This window comes from Pararge aegeria, chromosome 7 (genome assembly GCF_905163445.1).
Source record: "Pararge aegeria chromosome 7, ilParAegt1.1, whole genome shotgun sequence".
NCBI classification, from domain to species: domain Eukaryota; kingdom Metazoa; phylum Arthropoda; class Insecta; order Lepidoptera; family Nymphalidae; genus Pararge; species Pararge aegeria.
In genome coordinates this window covers 4,801,132-4,822,557 of record NC_053186.1, presented here as the reverse complement: position 1 = coordinate 4,822,557, position 21,426 = coordinate 4,801,132, and the positions used below count along the sequence as shown (strand labels likewise).

At 35.6% G+C, this 21,426-nt stretch overlaps 1 protein-coding gene across 1 annotated transcript in view; it reads right to left on the bottom strand.

Annotated features, from left to right (window-relative positions):
* Positions 1 to 5,794: 5,794 nt before the first annotated feature.
* The window catches only part of LOC120625076, a 40,101-nt gene continuing 24,469 nt past the window's right edge, over positions 5,795 to 21,426 (bottom strand). Inside the window, exons 6-21 of the mRNA XM_039891991.1 lie at positions 18,083 to 18,432; positions 14,600 to 14,962; positions 13,740 to 13,878; positions 13,367 to 13,518; positions 12,520 to 12,658; positions 11,626 to 11,801; positions 10,837 to 10,972; positions 10,588 to 10,752; positions 9,901 to 10,001; positions 8,787 to 9,332; positions 8,393 to 8,509; positions 8,219 to 8,285; positions 7,876 to 7,976; positions 7,484 to 7,675; positions 7,164 to 7,305; positions 5,795 to 6,919 (exon numbers count right to left, since the gene is read on the bottom strand). Of these exons, the coding sequence (XP_039747925.1) occupies positions 5,836 to 6,919; positions 7,164 to 7,305; positions 7,484 to 7,675; positions 7,876 to 7,976; positions 8,219 to 8,285; positions 8,393 to 8,509; positions 8,787 to 9,332; positions 9,901 to 10,001; positions 10,588 to 10,752; positions 10,837 to 10,972; positions 11,626 to 11,801; positions 12,520 to 12,658; positions 13,367 to 13,518; positions 13,740 to 13,878; positions 14,600 to 14,962; positions 18,083 to 18,432 (3,970 nt within the window). The 3' untranslated portion in view covers positions 5,795 to 5,835. The remainder of the gene's footprint in view (positions 6,920 to 7,163; positions 7,306 to 7,483; positions 7,676 to 7,875; positions 7,977 to 8,218; positions 8,286 to 8,392; positions 8,510 to 8,786; positions 9,333 to 9,900; positions 10,002 to 10,587; positions 10,753 to 10,836; positions 10,973 to 11,625; positions 11,802 to 12,519; positions 12,659 to 13,366; positions 13,519 to 13,739; positions 13,879 to 14,599; positions 14,963 to 18,082; positions 18,433 to 21,426) is intronic.

Genomic DNA, 21,426 nt, shown 5'->3' with positions numbered 1-21,426 from the left:
TGTGGTAAGATTATACATATGCATATTATATATATTGAATGATTAAAATTACTGAAGAACAATTATAAGCAAGTTTTTTTTTGAATTTTCACTTGATTATTTCTAACTATTTTGCATAGGTTGTATATTTTAAAAATCCTTTGGGAACTATATGCGAACTATATAATTGCATTAAGATCAGTATAATAGTTGTGCTGAACATGGGTCACAAACATATACTTAATTACAATAAAAAGGTAATACTATCGATCTACAGATAAAGATTAGAGGTATTTTCAAATCTTTCTCTACGATGTTGCGTAACGTTTTATTATAGACTCGAAACGATTAAGGTAACTATAAGATTTAATGAGTTACTCTGGATATATATATGTGTCTTGATTTTGATTTTTCGCCACAATTAATGCTCGGATTAATGTACATTTTTTGACGCCTTCAATATGGGTGTCCAATAAATACTAGTACAATAATATACGATAAATTTAAAATTTAAGATGGCCGCCAGTACAAATGATTGGATTTCAATTATTCTGTTTTCCCCTCAATACCTATATCAATCGAAATGGCTTGGACAATGCTAGGTAGATACTTTTTTATAATATAGTGGCGTGGGTTTTCAAATTTTTAATTTATATACTTATATAGTTATGTTTGAACATTTCCGTAATATTATGTCACACAATTACGTAGAAATGTAATTGAAAGTACAATAAACTAGTGCACTTTCCCTTAATTCCCTTAAGAGTTAACTCTGATGTAAGTGCAGTCTAGACGTAAACTCCACTTCCCGTTTTCACTGAGGCTATTGCATTTAGTCACGTATTCGTGATAGCTGTCTATTACTATACAAATTTGGTGATCTACATAAGAATATTGTTACGTTTCACGACCGCTGTGAAATTATGTTTGTGAGGTCTTGGGTTTGAGTCCCGGTGGGGGAAGGGGCATTTATAATTTCAGAATATTGTCCGGTCTAGATCTGGTGGAAGTTTCCTGCATTGGTTAATTGCCACCCTACCGACTTAGCGTTCCGGAACAATGACACGTGGAAACCGATTAAGGTTATGGCCCATGACTTCCAAACCCCTATCAGGTTAGCTCGCTGTCACTGTAGATTGAATCATCTATACCATCAACACGGCTAGCAAGGGCAGGTGACATTTATCTCCCCGGGGAAAGGGTAAAAATGTATCTTCTCCCATAGTTTTATCTGGTGCACAAGTGGAATTAATCCCTTGTCCGGAGATATATTCGGGGTATATAATTTTGGTCTCCTATCTGTGCTAGCCCTGCTGACAAGGAATAAAATTAATATGGAATTAAACAGGGATTATGGGAGTATACTTTTATGGGTGTGTGAGTGTATTTTAATGCTCGGAGATTTGGGGAGAAGAATCCTGCCCGTACTAGCCGTAGTTAAATTCAATCCATACTAATATGTAATTGCGAAAGTGTGTCTGTTTGTTTGATAATTTGCAATCTATGTTTTGCTGCAATGACTACACTGATCTTGATGGAATTTGGTACGAGACAAGATACATTTTTATCCTTTTTCTGGGAAAATAATTGTCTCCTGCCTATTTTAGCCGTGCAGGGTATATAATTGGGAGATATGGCTTTTGTGTGTCCTGCCTGTGCTAGCCGTGCTGTGGAGAGAGATGGTAAAGAAGCAGTCGTCATTTCACACAAGAGTCGCATTCTCTGTTATAATAGAGAGTGTATCTGTCTTTGATTAAACACCTGTGTACTTTAATATCTCCCACGTACCTAGTTCGAAAATCCACTGACCAATGACCACCGTGTCTGAAATTGCACGCGAACAAAGTCGTGGGCTACTGCTAGTAAAACATAAATTGCACAGGTCGGATTTGTTTGGTTGTTGTAGAAATTTAACTTAATGTTCATTGCAGTTATAGTGTGTCAATTGTTTCAAATGTCACATGGATAAAAGCGAAACCTAAGGTCTCTGGGGTCAGTTTCACTCGGCTTCTCCCGCGGCGATGCTTTCACCGGGTAGAGTTACGAGCCCTACTTAGCCGACGGGATGTGAATAAGAAAACCTCTGAACGGCTTGGGTTACCGAACTGTCCTTCGCGACCTTTATATTTGACCCAGATAGCACAGATAGTTAACGAGAATTTTAACTATATTTATCCTCTTCTAATTATTTTGTGGGTTAGCCCTTTGACTGCAACATTACCTAGTGGTAAGTGGCGACCAAAATGGCAGCGGGCGTACTAGTACCTTAGGGGTATGACAGTTTTAACAAAACTCAAAAAAAATAAGTAGATAAGTTTGAGAAAATCGTTACAATAAAATAATAATTTATTCATTAAATTATGCGGCCAGGGGCTGAGACTCTTTGTGGGTAAAGGCCAGGTAAAGTTAGAAGTCGGAAAATCCAACCTAAAGTTCTTTTAGACTGCCCGTTTTAGTATAGAAATGATTGCGTAGGGATGTGCTTATAAAGTAGGTATTCTAAGGGTGCGTACGACGTTACCTGCCCATCTCAGGCATCTGTCTTTGGTTTTGTTCCTAATGACAACGCATCTATGTTTATACTACAGTTTAATATTCAAAAAACTCCGTGTCGCAGCGCGTTGATAGGTTTTTATTTATCGGCACGTTGGGTCTATCATAGATCAAAGTCTAGCAACCGTACTGGTGACTGAGCTCAGGTTGATGGACACATTGATTTACTTAATCTAAAAATACAAAGATGTTTTACAAGTAAAAATACAAGTTCAATTTAACAGGTGTAAAACATAAACTCATATCTTTTATACCGTTACACCCTGCGCCGTCGACAAATTCTAAAGATTGTTAAACTATAAAATGATGTTGGAAAAGAGCAATCTACGAAGTTTCTTGCCGGCCCTTCGCAGTGGAATCTGCCTTCCGAACCGGTGGTAGAGTCACTACAAACAGACTGACTTGACATTTCAAAAGTGCTTATAAATTAGGCGTACTTGAAATAAATGGATTTAATTTTTTTTGGAAATGGCGATAAATAATAAGTACTTAGCAATAGAGCTAAATGTGGGTAAGATAAAAAATGAAAACGTAGGAGGACAGTAGGAGGAAACCATTTGTTACCGCAGAATAACTTTGCAGTATATCCTGTTCGAAAAATATTCTTATTGGTACCTACCATAATGTTAGGAATGTTATGAACTATTTTATCTTGTACGATTGACTTTTTGTTGACGTGCCTTAAAGTTTTAGGTTAGGTTGGGTATTACGTAGGAAATTTAATTTAGCGTGGTAATGGTGATGGTTTTTGCACTAACCATCAAGTGGGCAATCTGCTTGGACCGCCTAAAACACTTAAGGCGCCTAGTTTGGAAAAAACTTAAGCTCTGTCCTTGAGTCATTCATGTTACACTGCTTTCTACAAGCGAACTGTATACTTTCTCAGGAGAAATGCAATGTTTGCTGCATAATGCAAATCCATGGGGAGTCGCCACATCACGTGCCATTCTAGGGTTGTCACAAACTTAAATTGCCTATTTTAAATTGGTCTAAAGGCACTTTTGCGTTCATATTTTTTTTTATTTACAATTGCAGTGATTACTTCACATGTTTACTTAAAACTGCCAAATGCTCTCGGTTTGAGAAGAAGCCCAAACTCAGCTGGTTATATATTTTTGGTTATTACCATCTCAGAATGTCATTTCATCGATATCTTGAACCCGCCGAACTGAAGCTTTTTTACAGTTTATGTAATGATAAAATATGTTGTAAGTTTAAACCTATGTAAAGATCACCATCATCGAACTACAATATAAAAATTTGTGTAGCAACAAGTGTGCCTATTTAAATGAAAAAAAACTTTTTTTTTAATTAACAAAATTTTAAAGTCTTAAAATCCTGAAATTAAACAGCAAAATTCTATTTACGATCATTTAATTTCAAAAGTGGCACACGTCTGACACGTAACATGGGAAACTCCAGCCATTATATCATTTCAATTCCGATGTCAAAACGTGCATAATGGTAATCTTAGTCTAGACAAACAAAATAAACCTTGCGAATCAGTTGAGTTTGAGTTGAGAACTTAACTAAGAAGAATCAATATGTCTGTTTAATTATATTTTTGATTAAGCTTAGACAGTAGTGTAGTAAATTTATGTACTTTCGATTAATGTTGTGACTGAATTAAAATTTTCAAAATTGTAATTCAGTCTTCTTTTATAATACCCAATTAAATTCTATATTCATTCTTTTATTTTTATGATTTACGTTTGTTATAACTTTTGTGAACCCTAGTTTCAAGAAGTTGAGTCATACCTATTTACTTTCCTCGTTTGCGTATACGGTAACCGTTTAGTATCGACTTACTATTAAACGGATTAGCGTAATCACGATAACATTAGATTTATTTATAATTAGATATTTATGTCAATGTTATGAATAAAACTTGTCATTATTAGGATTAGGCACCTGCTCTTAGGCTATGAACCTAAAGGTATATTATAAACCGATTTACTTTTAAACCATAAACAAAAACTATACAGGGTGGACCCTGTATAGTTTTTGTTTATGGTTTAAAAGTAAATCGGTTTATAATATACCTTTAGGTTCATAGCCTAAGAGCAGGTGCCTAATCCTAATAATGACAAGTTTTATTCATAACATTGACATAAATATCTAATTATAAATAAATCTAATGTTATCGTGATTACGCTAATCCGTTTAATAGTAAGTCGATACTAAACGGTTACCGTATACGCAAACGAGGAAAGTAAATAGGTATGACTCAACTTCTTGAAACTAGGGTTCACAAAAGTTATAACAAACGTAAATCATAAAAATAAAAGAATGAATATAGAATTTAATTGGGTATTATAAAAGAAGACTGAATTACAATTTTGAAAATTTTAATTCAGTCACAACATTAATCGAAAGTACATAAATTTACTACACTACTGTCTAAGCTTAATCAAAAATATAATTAAACAGACATATTGATTCTTCTTAGTTAAGTTCTCAACTCAAACTCAACTGATTCGCAAGGTTTATTTTGTTTGTCTAGACTAAGATTACCATTATGCACGTTTTGACATCGGAATTGAAATGATATAATGGCTGGAGTTTCCCATGTTACGTGTCAGACGTGTGCCACTTTTGAAATTAAATGATCGTAAATAGAATTTTGCTGTTTAATTTCAGGATTTTAAGACTTTAAAATTTTGTTAATTAAAAAAAAAGTTTTTTTTCATTTAAATAGGCACACTTGTTGCTACACAAATTTTTATATTGTAGTTCGATGATGGTGATCTTTACATAGGTTTAAACTTACAACATATTTTATCATTACATAAACTGTAAAAAAGCTTCAGTTCGGCGGGTTCAAGATATCGATGAAATGACATTCTGAGATGGTAATAACCAAAAATATATAACCAGCTGAGTTTGGGCTTCTTCTCAAACCGAGAGCATTTGGCAGTTTTAAGTAAACATGTGAAGTAATCACTGCAATTGTAAATAAAAAAAAATATGAACGCAAAAGTGCCTTTAGACCAATTTAAAATAGGCAATTTAAGTTTGTGACAACCCTAGAATGGCACGTGATGTGGCGACTCCCCATGGATTTGCATTATGCAGCAAACATTGCATTTCTCCTGAGAAAGTATACAGTTCGCTTGTAGAAAGCAGTGTAACATGAATGACTCAAGGACAGAGCTTAAGTTTTTTCCAAACTAGGCGCCTTAAGTGTTTTAGGCGGTCCAAGCAGATTGCCCACTTGATGGTTAGTGCAAAAACCATCACCATTACCACGCTAAATAAATAATATTGGAAAATTTAAAAAAGTCGTTAAAAATGTCCACTCTGTTAACTTTTAATAGTCTCAGTGATATTTTTACTCTTTTCTCTCTCTAACAACCTCTTTCTCACCTCCTCTGGATTGTATTTCTTTTTATAAACTCTTCTTACACGTCTTACTGGATTAGTGTTTCGAGTCCTGATCGTTTTTTTCTTAGTACTTATAGTAGGTATGACGGAAGGAGCACGATTCTCTTGAAGTCGTAGGTTCTTTGCTCGTCGTGTAGAGTTTGCGTATAACTCCCTTTGATCTCTTATTGTTGCATCATAAAATACCTTACCATTGACAACTGCTTTTCTAATATTTTCTGTAGTACTCAAAATTCTTGGTGGTCTCACAAAAGTTGTCTCACTTACTTCCAAACTTTTATCATTCAAAAACTTACTTTTCTCTATGTCCTCTTTGGAAACTTTTTGGATAACACCTCGTCTTTCTGTAGTTGGGAATTTATTGCCGAAATTGAAGTCTATGAAATCTTTGTCCAGTGATATGCTCTTAGATTCCAAGTCTTTTTGTGATCGTTTATGTATAACTAATTTCCCCCCACGTTTAGACGCTAATAGTCTTCCTATAGCTTCTATCTGTTTTTCCTCTGCTTCTAATGTTTTAAAATCAGGCAATTTGTCTTCTTTAACAAGGTCTATGTCATAAACTTCAATCGATTTCGTAAAATCGTGAAGCTTGCCATCTATTCCACTAATTATATCATCCTCTTCTATATTAGAAATGACCGGAATACTCTGCGTACCCGTATTATTGACCTTTATTTCTTTCTCGGTAACTGGTTCAAGTATTACCGTCTCATTATTTTCTGGTTTATAGGTAGTAGTTGTTTGATTATCTACTTTGAGTTCATAAATATCGTCATCATCACCAGTTATGTTTATTCTTTTCTCAGCTCTCGGACTGTTTTCTATAGATCTACTTTCTAAATCATTTGCTGCAGGTTTGTCTAGGTTCACGCGTTTTGTATCAGGATTTTCGTTTTGTGGCCGGGGATCGGGATATCTTTCAGTGGTAGTAGTTTCGTTATACCTGAAGTATGACATATTTGGTGGCGGTCCTTTATGTAGGTATGCTACCGGCCAGTACCTGAAAACAATAAAGTTTCTTCAAAAAGGAATAACTCATGACATTGTCCGATGTTGATAGAAAAGTTGGTGAAAACCATATTACCTAGGTTTTCACTAACTTCACCATCATTTTCCTATTTATTTTGATTAAGAACAAAATAAACCACGTCGTTTATTTAAATAAAAAGTACATAGTTATCTACGCTAAATTTAAAAAAAGTCTCCATATAATAAATATTTCTCCTTTATTTTAATTCTTCTACCTTGGTACTCCCAAACCTCCAGCTGCTGGGGGTTCATCATCTCCAGGCGAAGATACGGGTACCCAATACCCAGAACCTGGTCTTGAAGGATTCCGTTGGTATTTGATGTGCGGCCTATCTTCTATTGGCACTCGGGTGTATCCTAAAAACATAATTATATTCCTTTATATATCAGAAATTCAGGTCTTACGTTATTTAAGGCGCCCTATACAAGAAGGATGTTTAGCAAACCCAATAAGGATAATTCAGATTCAAAATCCGCACAGCATCTTCAACCCTAAGGTGACCTCGTGTCCCAAACAACAATAAAAAAAAAATACCTGGTAAAGGGTTCCCACTTTTATCGTAGTAGGCTTGAGGGCCGTTCTTATAAATATCATCCCAGTATCTTCTATCCCCTTCTGTCAAATATCCTCCTGGGTATGAAGTGCTATGTCTATCTCTCTCTGCCGGGATAAAGCTCGGTTTTTCCAATGGTTTTTGATTTTGATCCGGTCGTGGCCGAATTGCCTCTGAAAATACAATTGTTTTTTAATTTGCCATGCAAACTAATTACTATAGTAAATATTCTAAAGTAGTTGGTTTGGCAGCTCCCACTTATTTATGTATGTACCTATTTTGATTAGTCATAGTATGTGATAAAACGAGATATTGTAGAACCGGCTCGGTACATAAAACTAAACAATATTGACAAAATAATTAATCAATTTACCTCTTTGTCCTTGAGACGGATGCGGTACGTTATGCTGATGGTAGGGATAGTACTTTTCACTGCATGGACGCCATTGTTCGTGTGAAGGACCGACGTAACACCTGGGGTAGAGAAATAAAACGTTTTACCACATTCCGCTATCAGTTATTTGCTATTCTGAAGGGAAAGCCAAAACATTGTATACCGACATAAAACGTTTGTAAGTTGGCAGGTAATTGAATAAAGTAGAAGTTTTGAGCTTTCACTGTCTTCACCATGTCACTAGTGATCTGCAAAAATGTGGTGCACAGTAAAACAACCAATAGGATCGCGTTAAGAAAAGGGGAACTAAGAAAATCTCTACCATGGTTTTTGGAATCCTTCGCTGTAGCCACATCTATGGGTTGCCGCACAGCAGTAGTCCCAAGAGCCTGGAATTATAAGTACAGTTTGTACCATTAATTAATATCAGATTTATGCATCCTTTAAACGTATCGAGAAAAGAAAATGGCTTTTCTTGACAAAAAATATTACTTACCAATTTCTCCGCCTTCAGGTTCGCAAGCCCAGTGTCCAGCGATGATATTCTGCTCACACGTAGTTCCCTTTCTGCAGGGGAATCCTGATACGGTGTAGTGACGCCATGACACCGACACTAAAACATGTTTAATTACTAAAAGAGATACTCCACATAAACAATGTCGTATAACTCCAAACCACGTTATTCGTATGCAAGTGCGTTTTCGGAATGAGGAAGTAAAGATCATCATTCGTTACCACTGTAGATATTTCTAAAACGTAGAATAATTACAATGATACTTATAAGTCTGAAGTCTGAGGAAGTTGAAGTTGACTTGCCTTGTTTTATAGACTTTATAGTTAAGTATTGAATGACACAACACAACACAACAAAATCTGAAAAAGGTACTTACGAGAATTGTCAATCTTATCAACAGGTCTAGGTTTTTGAGGTCTATACCCCACTTCTTGAGCTGGATATCCCCCTGGTCTACCTCCAGAGCCTTGTGGTTTAAATTCTGGACCACTAGGAATGTATGAAGGTTTATAGTTCGGTCTGTCTTGGTTGTAAGGAGGATACGCTGGTCCATATGAACTATAACTTGGACCACTTGGATATGAAGGTTTATATCCAGACGGTTTAAAACCAGGTTCACTTTGACCCGATGGAATGTATTCAGGTTTATAACTGGGTTTATAACTTGGGCGATATGGTTCATAGATTGGTGGGTGTGGTTCAAGATCTACTGGTGGGTAACTTGGTTTAAAATTAGAGCCAGGAGAGTAACTGGGTGGACCACTGGGTCCAGTTGAATCTGGACCACTTGGTAGGTAGCTAGGTTTAAGTGGTGGTCCTACATTGTAACCTGGTTTGTAACCGGTTTCGGATATGTAAGGTTTTGGAGGTTCTGCACCATGGTATTCCGGTCCGGTTGGACCTGAACTGATGATATAGGTTTCTGTAATCAAACGAAGTCAATAAGGTAATTTTAATATTATAAATACCATATCGTGTTACTATCTGTTGCTTGAGACTAAATTCGCATTTGTTTCAGTTTTTAAAACCGTTTCTTTTCCCGGCATAAAAATTATCTTTTTTCCATTTCCAGCTATAGGTGCCAAATTCACGATATAACAATTAAGCCGAACATAATTAACAACCACATAAAGAACACAGTTATGCATTTTAATATTAAGTATGAAATAACAGTGCTAGTTTTCACACTTCCCTTTGGGAAATACATAAAATAATGCTGGAATGACGATTTCGTACCGGCAAATGACACCTGGTAAAGTTCACACTAAATTTGCAGACGTCGTGAAGCGAGACGTTGGGAACTTCAAGACAAACGTGGCATAAGACCTAGAAATACGGAAATCCCTACAAAATACCTGTGTCCAGCAGAGGTTGTCCATTATTTATTATGATTTATGGAAGTAGAGGATTAAAAATTACATTTTAGTTCCCGAAAACCTAATCTATAGATATCTAGCGTATTCACTAAACATTATATTATAAATTCATACCTGGCGGAGGTGGATGGAAATCTGGTGCAGAAACTGGTCCAGGATAAGTTTCTTCTAATGCTGGTGCTGACAAGGGTCGAGGTACTTCCAAAGACGGAACACTAAACATAAGATTATTGAAATGACTATTGATCAAGGAAGATTCTATTCCTCAAGGAACTTTTTGTATACCCAATTTGATAGCGATCACAATATAGATAGCTCAGATTTTAGAATTAATAATTAAACAACGTGCAAAACGCTAAAGTTTCATAAATATTCATACATTTAAGTACTAAATCATGTGCTACTGTCTCCTGGCCAAAATCTATTGTCGCTTCATGCGCCTCCACAATGATTTGTGCTTTTAACTTCCTGCTATGAAGATAAAACAGTGGCTCATCGTTGTAAGAAGATTATGAAAGGGATTTGTGTTTATAAAGCTGAGGTATATGTAGATTGATGAACTTAGCTGAGGGTTTCTTTGTAAAAATGATCCTTGAAGAAGCTTGTGCTTATTATAAAAAATAAATAAGTAATAAAAATAGTTAATTGGGTAATAAACAAAGTGGTATCAATATATCGCTGAAGCCTTCTTTTTAGAGTAGTATTACTACCCCTGTGTCAGAAGACTCCGTTACAATTAATTCCATTACAATTAATTCTTATTTCTATAGACAGCTGTATATTTTGTTATTAGTAACTTACTCATGTTCTCCCTTCACGTGCACTTTTCGCCAGCATTGTCCGTTAAAGAGATCGAAAGCAAACAGAAGGTCGTCAACGGAATGTTCATAATCCACTCCTCGTTGGAGATCAAAGAGACGTATTTCCGAGAGCAGGCAGTTCTCAGAGTCTGGTGGGGCATTATTGCTAAAAAAAGACATTTTATGACAAGTTACAGTTAAAAAAGGAATTATCTAAATAAAAATCATCAACCTTAAAATATAACCATACTTAAAAGAGAAGCTCAGGCATGTAAAAGGAGCATCTGTGCACGCGTGCCCGCAAGCTCTTTCGTCTTTGGCGTGCGCGCGGCCTCGTATAGATATTGGTGTCAATTTCGCTGCGCTTTCATATTGGAGGTAGCATTCTGGAAATAAACATTGATTAAAATAAAATGATAATAAATTATTAAAAAGTAGCTTGTCTGCAAATTCATCCGCTTCTGATAAGTTTTTTTTTAAAAGTACACTTTCTTTTTCATTTACAATACCCCCCAATATACCCCAACCTGTTGCACCGCATTGCCAACTGGCAGCGCTATAACTTCATTTTCCCATAACGTTTTTCTTCCATGTTATATAACAATAAAGTTGCTAGGCTTCTAAGGTTATAAAATTGATGTTAAATTAAAGGCTTATGATATCCAAAAAGATTTGAACAAATCAGACTGGTCAGAATATAAATTTTCATCACCATGGCAAAGGTGATGCAAATTCAGTAAAAATTCAGTTCACATAAGTTGACCAAACTAAAATACTTAATGGGAAAGAATGCAATCGCGGTTTCGCACATGGTTTAACTTACCAAATTTGCTTTATTTATTTTTTCATGAGCTATAAATAAAATCGTGTTTAAAAACAAAAACATTAATATAATAAATGGTATTTTTTTTTACTTGTTAAGTGATTAATTACATTTTATAAAAGCATAGGTACCTCTAAAACAATACTCTTTTTTAATTAGAGACTATAAAAGCAGTCTGCAAGATATCATACAAAGGGTTTTAATAAAGAAACTCACGTGGTTCTCGGTTGACATCGTCATATAGAGCTGGCTCGCAGCCTCTACCATAGTTTCCCCTTGAGTATAGCTCGTGTTTGTTGGGACTCAATCCGTGATTAAGTTCCAGAGAAGTTGGTGGTGATGATGTCAGCAGACAGTTCTCAAGGTCATCACCTATAGTCGGTGCGTCAAACCTGTAAAGCGGATTTAGAATCGAAATATTAGTATTTGATACCTATTAATCAACGTGGAATATTATCATCAGTTAATTAATTTCACAATACTGATCATGGGCTTTTATCCTGGAGAAAAAATTATAGGAGAAAAAAAATTGTAATGAAAGCCAATCGTAATATATCCCTATTTTTTTTCTTTAATGTTCGACATAAGTTTTAAAATGCGCCATCTTTATGAACGATGAAGTTTGCTAGATACTAATATGAAAATGACGAAACTATGCTAGATACTATCTAGATAGTAGTAACCTAATTAGATATTCACTAATAAATAATAAAACTAGTTTTTTTTTTCATTTAAGATATGCTAGTTGGAATATTGAGCGTTTTTTGGAGGGATAAGATAAAGAAGCAAATCAGATGAGAGTCATTTTTTAAATAAATAAAATATCGTTTATTCGGCTAAAACAACCGAAAGACGTCCACTGCAGCTGGTCTAGGTCTTTTGAAGGGAGTTCCAAATTCCAAGGTTGATGTCATCTGTCCACCTCGTTGAGCGTCGACAAACGCTGCGCTTACCAGTGCGGGAATGCCATTCCAGCACCTTGGGACCCAAACGTCCATCCGTTCTCCGAGCTATGTGCATGCATAAAGATATCCAATAACTAATGCCAACGAAGGATAATTTCTTACGTGCTTACATAAGTGGATGAGTAAACAATTTTTTTTCTCTTACCTAAAACTAAATCCTCTGCAGAAGAAAGTATGAGCTCGAATGCACTCCGCCTCGCATGCACCTAATCCAGTCACTGTTATTGCCGCTCTTACTGCTTTCCCACTTACTGCTGCTCCGGAACGGACATGCCAAAAGCATTCTGTGAAATAACAACAAAATTTTATTACCCAAACCTTATTTAACTTTCTCGCCACCAGCACCAAGTAGGTATTCCTACCAGGTACGTGCTTTGGACTAAGTGTGAGGTGCTCAATTCGGTAGCATTTTTAATATTTGTTTCCTTGGAAATCTAGAGATCTCTATTTAGTGATAAAGCCGCCTTTTGTATCCTTCCACTATAAGTGTCTACTTTTGTTTTGGTGTTCGTAACTTGTTGTGTAGTATAAATAAAGAATACAAATAAATAACACTAGTGGTTGCCCGGGACTTCATCCGCGTGGAAATTTTGCTGCTTATGGCAATGTTACTTTCTGATCCCTAAACTACCACTATTTATGACAATCTCTGTTTCCCACCGGAAACCTTACCTTTTTCCAGGATAAAAGTATCCTATTTCGTATACCAGACTATAATTAATTTAATGCTATGCAAAATTTGACGTTTGACAACAATCATCTTAAAATTTACGTCGTCGCAAACCTGTTGTGAGATACGTAACCACCCTTTCGTACATCCGTTATGGCGTGAATAAGTAACAAACATTCATCTAAACTTTCGCATTTACGAGTACAATATTAGTAAGAATAAATTTTAAAAACACTTATTTTTTTTCTCTTAACTATAAAATGTAGAAGAGTAAAAAGGCTGAAAAGAAAGATTAGGTCTAACAGGAGTTTGGACAGCTTACCACTTTCGACCCAAGGTTTAGTGCTGATCGTTAGACAATCCTGGTGAAGCGGCATAGCGTAAACGTCAGAACCGCTGTCACTCGACATCTCCAGACCTCTGTAGGGTCTTTCGCTAAGGAAGCAGTTGTCTTTGCCAGGTATACTGGAATACCTTAAAACAGATTTACGGTTACTTAAGAATAGGTGACGATAGCAAAAATCAACGGCTTAAGTTGCTTAAACTTCCCCGCTCGTGTTTGAAGAAAAAGGCTAACTGTACAACTAACCCCTTATTTTAGTATGCCAGGTACGCACAAGTTTGGCTTAGAATAAAGCTTGATATTATTTACTTAAACTTTAGTAATTACTTTAAGTGCCCGATAAAAAAATTACCTGTAACTATATGAGACACATTTGAATTCCCTTTCTCCAAAGCACGCAGCTTCACATTCGACAACAGTATGTGCTAAAAGCGATCGTCTGATGGCTCCGGATCCTAGAGACATGCCTGGTCTACGGCGAGAAGAACAATCTGAAATAGAGATTTAAACTAAACCAGTGCGCAGATTATACGCAGAAGTATATGCAGGCAGAAGAAACACAGAAACAAGCAATGTTCCGATGAAGCACTCGATGACCTTGGCGGTCTGTTAGGCTTCTGAAGTGAGGTCGGCTAGCTGGAGTGACCTAACGAGGGGCAACGTCAACGGCCATACTAACAACGAACAGTTCCGTCTAACTAACTACAAAAACAGGTCCAGGAGCAGAAAAGGAAGAAGATAAATAAGTAGACTCTAATCTTCATAACATAAGATTGAGATTATCTTTCTCGGAATAAAAAATATCCTGGTGTGAACAAAAAATAACAGAGTTAATCTTTGTAGTATATTATTACGATAGGCGTGATAATATCCTCATCAAAGGTGGTTATTATCAAAAAACACGCTTTTTTCAGTTATATTGTTAGTGACGAAACAATCACAAGTTACAAGTAGCTAGGACCAGAACTAAACTTGGTGCAAAAACTATTCAGTTTGAGGGAGTGCAATAACTTATCCACCACAAGAAATTTTTATGGAAAAGTAATTTTTTTTTTTACTAAGAACTGATCGTCAGTACAGGTTCTAGTTAGCATTTAAATTGATCACAAACTTAATGTATTTACTTGTAAGTGAACAATATGTCTTTAAACCTAACGATAAGAATAGTATTAATCGATCAAGTGTTTTTTATGATAAAATTGAATATAAAACCTTTAGTAGACTCATCTGTTCTTCCTTCAAATTCATGAGCGCCATGTTTACTAAAACCAGCATCAGCAATTTCCTTCCAGAAGCTTCCAGAACTATTCCAGCGTCCTGTCTTCCAGGAACCATAGCCGTAACCGTAGTCTTGCCATTCGCTATTCTTTTGAAGGCTGTGGTAGTTGAAATCCTCCTTTTCGTTATGATGTTTTACACCGTGGTACGAGTAATACGGTTCGGTGATGGCCCAGTGGTTTTTGGAGTTGTGGTAATCATTTCCGTCTTTGTAAGAGGTGTGTATTCCACCATAATTACCACCGTACTGCCCCCAATTTTCATCTGATCGTCGATTTTCTTGTTTTTTAATTACGCCTGAGAAAAAATAAAAGATTACACATTAGACAGAAACACTAACGCTCTTGAATCTTTATATCGTAGATTAAATTTAGTAGTGCTATCCTCTACATATTCTTTAATTATTTATTCTGATGATTTTGGTCGGGATTTTCAGAAGTCTTTAGATTAAATCATTTCAAAAAAAAATTCAAAATTCATTTATTTCAAGTAGGCCTTATACAAGCACTTTTGAAACGTCAAGTCTGTCCGTGTGTAGTGACTCTACCACCGGTTCGGAAGGCAAATTCTACCGAGAAGAAGCCGGCAAGAAACTCATTCGTCATTTAAATATCAGAGCCATCCTTATCAACAGGGTAGAGAGGACCAAAAGAATAGCACTACTAAATTTTATCTTCGATTTGATTTTGCATTGTTTGAAATTTAATCTACCTTTACGTTAAACAGGAAGACTAAGGCTCGTGTTGATTTTTTTTTCTATTTTGTGTATTTTTATGTATTGTAAAATAAAAGTGTATTCATTCATTCATCATACTTTGCAACTAAATGCGATCAAGCAAGGTATAGCAAAACGTGGTTTTATTAAGATTGCTTTCCAAAGCGAAATCAGCTTTAAATTAACATTTAAGCTTAAGGTTGCTTTTTCAACAGTGTTGTGCTAGGAAGATTTGCATTGAGAAAGGTAAAAGTTAGGCTACGAAACAATGTTCATGCGTGCATGTTACTCACATCCGAAGCAGAGAGATGAGCTCTCTATATAAAATTTACATTTATAATTCCAAATTCTTTATTTTAAGTATGCCTGATAAAGTTACTTTAAACGTCAAGCCTGTCTGTTTATAGTGACTCTACGACCGGCCTGAAAAGCAGATATCGAGAAGAAGCCAGCAAGGAACTGAGCAGCCTTTTCCACCATTAAAATTTTAAAATCATTATTCTGTCTTGTTTTCTCCAGTGCTTAGCTAAGCTATGAAAATAAAAAAATCTTATTTGTGGATATCATGTACATTCTTAGAAGCCTAGGAAATCTCTGTTCGAAAAGCAATTTAAATTTAAAAAAGGATGTGGGTACAAAGCATTTTGCACTAGGTTTGTTGTCCCTGGATTTAAGGTTACCCCAAAATTATATTACTTATTTAGGTTTTTCTGACTCTCTTGAAAATGCTTATTTACTCTTGCCTTGATATAACTCATGTTATAATATTTGGCACGGATTCTTGTTAGCAAATTATTTATACTTAAAAGCAATTTATTTATACTTTGCTATTGCTATAAAATTATCACAGGCGCGACATAAAGCTACCTTTCGGCTCTGCGCGGTGTAGACAACACAGGTTAAAAAATTAAAATACCACAAAAATTCCTTATAATATATTTTATTTCAGACTACTGTTCAAAAGTTATCTATTACATTTTTGACTGCCCAAATAAATACAACAACATCAATTAATTATTCAGTGACTTATAAATATCCCATAGATGTCAACAAGTAACTTTGCATTGGGCTCGATTGCTGGAAAAGATGCGTCCGCGACTTCTAACGTCATGCGGATGTCACGATGTGATACGCACTTCTGACAAGTCCAACACATCTAGATTACTCAACGTCACCCAAAGTCGAGATCCGAGCCTCACGAGAGACGATTTAGGGAGACGTTGCGCCGATGTCAACGAGCCCTGGGGCTCCATTCAGCCCACCCCTGTTGACTCTCTTAAGATACCTATGGTGGTAAAAAGCTAAAGACAATCCGAATCAACAGTGCACAATAAGGCAACTTAAACGTACGCCTTCTGTTTTACTTGCTCAGTCTAACTGCACAAGTATCCCTATTCAGAGGATATTATAATGTTATTGCTAGTTTGTGTGAGTTCACTTAGGTGAGGTTCGGTTAGGTAGCGAGTAAACAATGGATTTTACCAACAGGAAAAAGTCTTTAATACCTTGTTTTTTTATAATGCTTCGATTTTACCCTTACATATTTTAAGTTAACTCGAACACATACAACATTGCTATTTTATTTTAACAGGCGATACAATGCATGCGAAATACGATATACCTGTTGTTTTAGAAAAAATACATGATTTAGGGTTGTCCACACCGTTAAAATGTTGCTCGTTGATATTCTCGTAAATTTCTAACTACGGTATTACGTGAACAAGCTGTTGGTAGTTAGACTATTCATTCCTTCTTTAATTTCATTATCATCCCTATCCCTACCCTACTAATATTATAAATGTCAATGTAAGTTTGTTTGTTACGCTTTCACACAAAAACTACTTAACTGATCCTCATGAAACTTTGTACACATATTCTTGGAAGTGTTAGAAGTAATATAGAATACTTTTTATCCCGACATTAAGCTCGGTTCCTTTGGGAGAGGGGATGAAAGTGTTTGACGATTGTACACCATAACTCCGACAAATTATAACCGATTTAAATAATTATTTTATTTATTTAATTATTATTATTTTTATTTAATTATTGTACTATAGAGGTTATAATATGTGTTTAACTTTGCCCAAACTTTGTGTAGATCTGATAATTGTGGTTGAAGAACTACAACTAAATTGAATGCCACATCTAAAAACAAAATCAAACGCAGACGAAGTCGCGGACAATAGCTATTATTTTATAAATAAATAAGAATGGAATAACAGCAAGTTTCCGCAAGCACGCATTTTCTTTTTATAATAGGTAATAAATCAAATTCGCCTAACCAATAAAATAGAAAAAAATATAACTTTAAGAAAATCACAAACTTAAATTAAAGAGGAAACTACTAAGATTAATTCACCTTTTATGTTATTTTATCTTATTTATTAGATTCATTGTCTTCACCAGGCAAAATAATTGCATGGTCATGGTCTAATTTTCTTTCACTTTATGAATATAAACACTTATACAAATCGAGATAATACCTACGCTTTGTAGTTCAGTCTACGATTTGAAGGTACTTATTTTGATTTCCGTTAAAATAACGGGCATATTTTATCTAGTAGGTAGGTACTAAGTGGAACAAAATCTTAAATAAAAGTGGCTTGTAAGCAGTTTTGCATTGTTAGCCCTAATAATGCTCCCGTTTTGTTAAATTATAGCAGTGCACCAAACAGTGTTTTTTTTTCATGAACACAACTCACCTATCTGATAAGGTACATACAATTGATCTTCGTATCGTCTATTATATGTTTGAGTTCGTTTCTCGTCAAAGAATCGATTATAGCTCTTGTATCCATTCATAGACCAGTCATTACGATCTCTCCACTGGTTATCTTGCCCTGGTACTTTCTCTGGTTTAGAAGAGAGGTAACCAGAATGCAAAAGACCTGGACCACGTAGGGTTTCTGGGCAATAAGGTTCCAAGCTGTTTCGGTCGAGTTCGTAAAAGTCGTACTCCTTGTCTTCTACGAAATCTTCTTGAAGGTCAAAAGCTTCTATTGGTTTCGTCATGAGCTCGCATAAACCTTTGCCGCGGAAGGTTGGGTCTAACCTGGGGAAGATAAGAATATCACAATTTAATAGTTTTTACTTTTTGTAAGGACATTGTTTGACTAGGTCCTCTCCTCTCAAAATTTTAAGCATTCAGGTATTAGCCTATCAATTACAGATTGGTAAACTTAATACGCCTTTGACAACGCTATGAAGAGCTCTCAGGAATACAGGATTTCTGCCGATGTTTCATCGTTAAAGCAAGTGATACATTAATTGATCTAATTAAAAACGCACATAACTCCGAAGTTATACGGGTCCCCGAGGACCTTGTGGTCCATAGTATAAAAACGAACTATACTGAAACAAGACGTAAAGCAGTCATTATTTGTTGATACTAATAGTAAGTAAACTTTAATGAATGTACTAGGCTGGTATAGGTTAAGTGATGTACCTACAATGTGTAAAACCCTTCAAGTGTTAATATTGCGGCCTCGCCACAATCAGCACTAGCCATCACTATTGTGAACATCACCTTGCATCGCGACAGGGACGGATTCGGCGCTGGTCGGAAACGGAAAACATAATATCGAGATAAGATGGGAATTTCATGTATTTTGTGATGGATATTAGTAGTAAATACTACTTGAGGAATTCGTTTCGTGAAAGTTTTACACTCATTTCAGTTTAGAGTTCAAAAGCTAATTTTGTCTTAAATTATGCCCGGTTCATGTTTTTAGTAACCTAGTATTTTTTTTTATTTTGCCTTATTATAGTAAGAGTTCATACAATGTACCTAGAAAAAATAGGTGTAGTGGTGTACCCAAAATACCTGTTAAGTGTAATAATGCAAACTCGCCACAATTAGCACCAGCCGACACTATTATGCACATTATCTTGTGCCAAAAAATGGACAGTCTGAGCATTAGTCGAAAAAAATTTTTAGTAACATTCAAGGAACTAATCGCAAGTTCGGTGCATTCAAAACAGCGAGATCCTATAGCGAGTGCAAGTGACGCGCTGTTGCAACAGTGTCCATTATCATCCCGGTCGGATATCAGCAAACAACATTCGGACAGGCGCCTACTTAATTCGATCCGTTGTTTAAAAAAAGTGAACAGTTTAAATACTGCCGTGAGTTCCTGTACTGTAGTACCTGGCATTTATGTAGATGATGATAATGATGAAATTAATAAAAAAGGATGCCGTAAAGTTAAAAGAATGTTCTAGAAGTTCATATAAATATTAGTATATTGCTATTTGTCTTTTTCGTGCGAATCAGTGGGGCGATTAAAGTAAAAGAAAGTGTAACTTGAATGTACTAGGAGTGCATAGGCGAAGAGATGTATCTATAACCCTTCAAGTGTTATATTGCGGCCTTGCCGCAATCAGTACTAGTCATCACTATTGTGAACATCACCTTGCGACGCGACAGGGACGGATTCAGCGCTGGCCGGAAACGGAAACATAATATCGAGATAAGATGGGAATTTTTGTTAATGCAACACAATTATGATTTATGTTTAAGATACCTTAATTTCTTAATTTAAGTAATGTTATTGTGTGAATTTATTTTAAGGTGTTGTTTTTAAACACGTTCCTATCTACGAATCTATTATAAAAAAATATTCCATACGCGTACGATTATCAAATAACGGCATTTTATATTCCATACGCGCTTTGACGGCCGATTGACGTAGTTTGTAGCGACCCTGCTTTCTGAGTCCAAGGCCGCGGGTTCGATTCCCACAACTGGAAATTGAGCTTGTGTGATGAGCATGAATGTTTTTTAGTGTCGGGGTGTTTATATGTATATTTTTAAGTTTTTGTGTATATTATTCATAAAAATATTCATCAGTCATCTTAGTACCCATTACACAAGTTACGCTTACTTTGGGGCTATATGACGATGTGTGTGTTGTCGTAGTATATTTTTTTTTTTATCAGACTAGCCTGGGTTTAAAGTAAAGGTTTCATAAAACTGTCCTACCATCTTAGACTGCATCGTCACTTGCTGCCAGTTAAGATAAGATGGCAGTGAAGGAATAACTAGTAGTGGAATAAAATGAATAATGCGTTTATACGATTTTCTAGAGAGATTCTTACACTATCTCACGGGTAAAATTATAGCTTGCAACTCAATGTACCATGAATCGTACCGTAATAGCACGCTTGGTGATGTCGTTTTTTTATTATTGAAATTGGACTTCCATTTGACCACAATCTCAACTAATAGGAAGTGTAAATGTGGTCTAAAGTGGAATGAACATGCCCACCCATGTCTATTCATTCATGAAGGTTCTAAGTTCTTAGATAGCAACACAGAACCAAGAATCGTATTATAAATCTTAGCCAGGCATTTATATAAGTAAATAAGATGAGAATCGCTTTGCGCAAGTTTTTGGAATTCGACGACATAGGGATGAAATCCCGCCCGGGGTCTGGCAGTCGATTGCAAAATGAATAAAAAAACTTGCTGAGTGAAAGCTAGACTTGCACACCGTTCCAGTGTTTAATATGAAATATTAAGAAGTACTAAACATTATTAATATAGGGAAAAAATAAATTTTTCAACTTTTTATTTGCTACACAAATACACATTCTGTACAAATTTCAACTTTCAAATTATTTCTGTTCAGACAGATGGACGGACATGTGGACAGTTGAGGCTTAGTAATAGGGTCCCGCTGAACCTTCGTCTTCGGAACACTAAAAACGATGTAATAAGTTAACCGCATGTCTTAACACACTATAAAAAGCTGTGCTAGCAAAAGCTAGTTAATAAAAGTAATTTAAATAACAATGTTCTTCTCTCAATCCGTCCCTGTCAACTACGTACAATAATTTGCATGAAGAGAACTTCCACGTAATAATTGTGACCCCAATATGACGTGTAAATCGTCATCGTCATCATAATCTGTCTATCCCCAAGGTGGTTTTATTAATGTACTGATTAGCATGGAGTAGAAATGAAGATATTTTGCAAATATTTGAAACAAGCACAATGTTAAAATTAGTGATATTGGCAGCAATTTAGGAATTTAATATTTCTGAA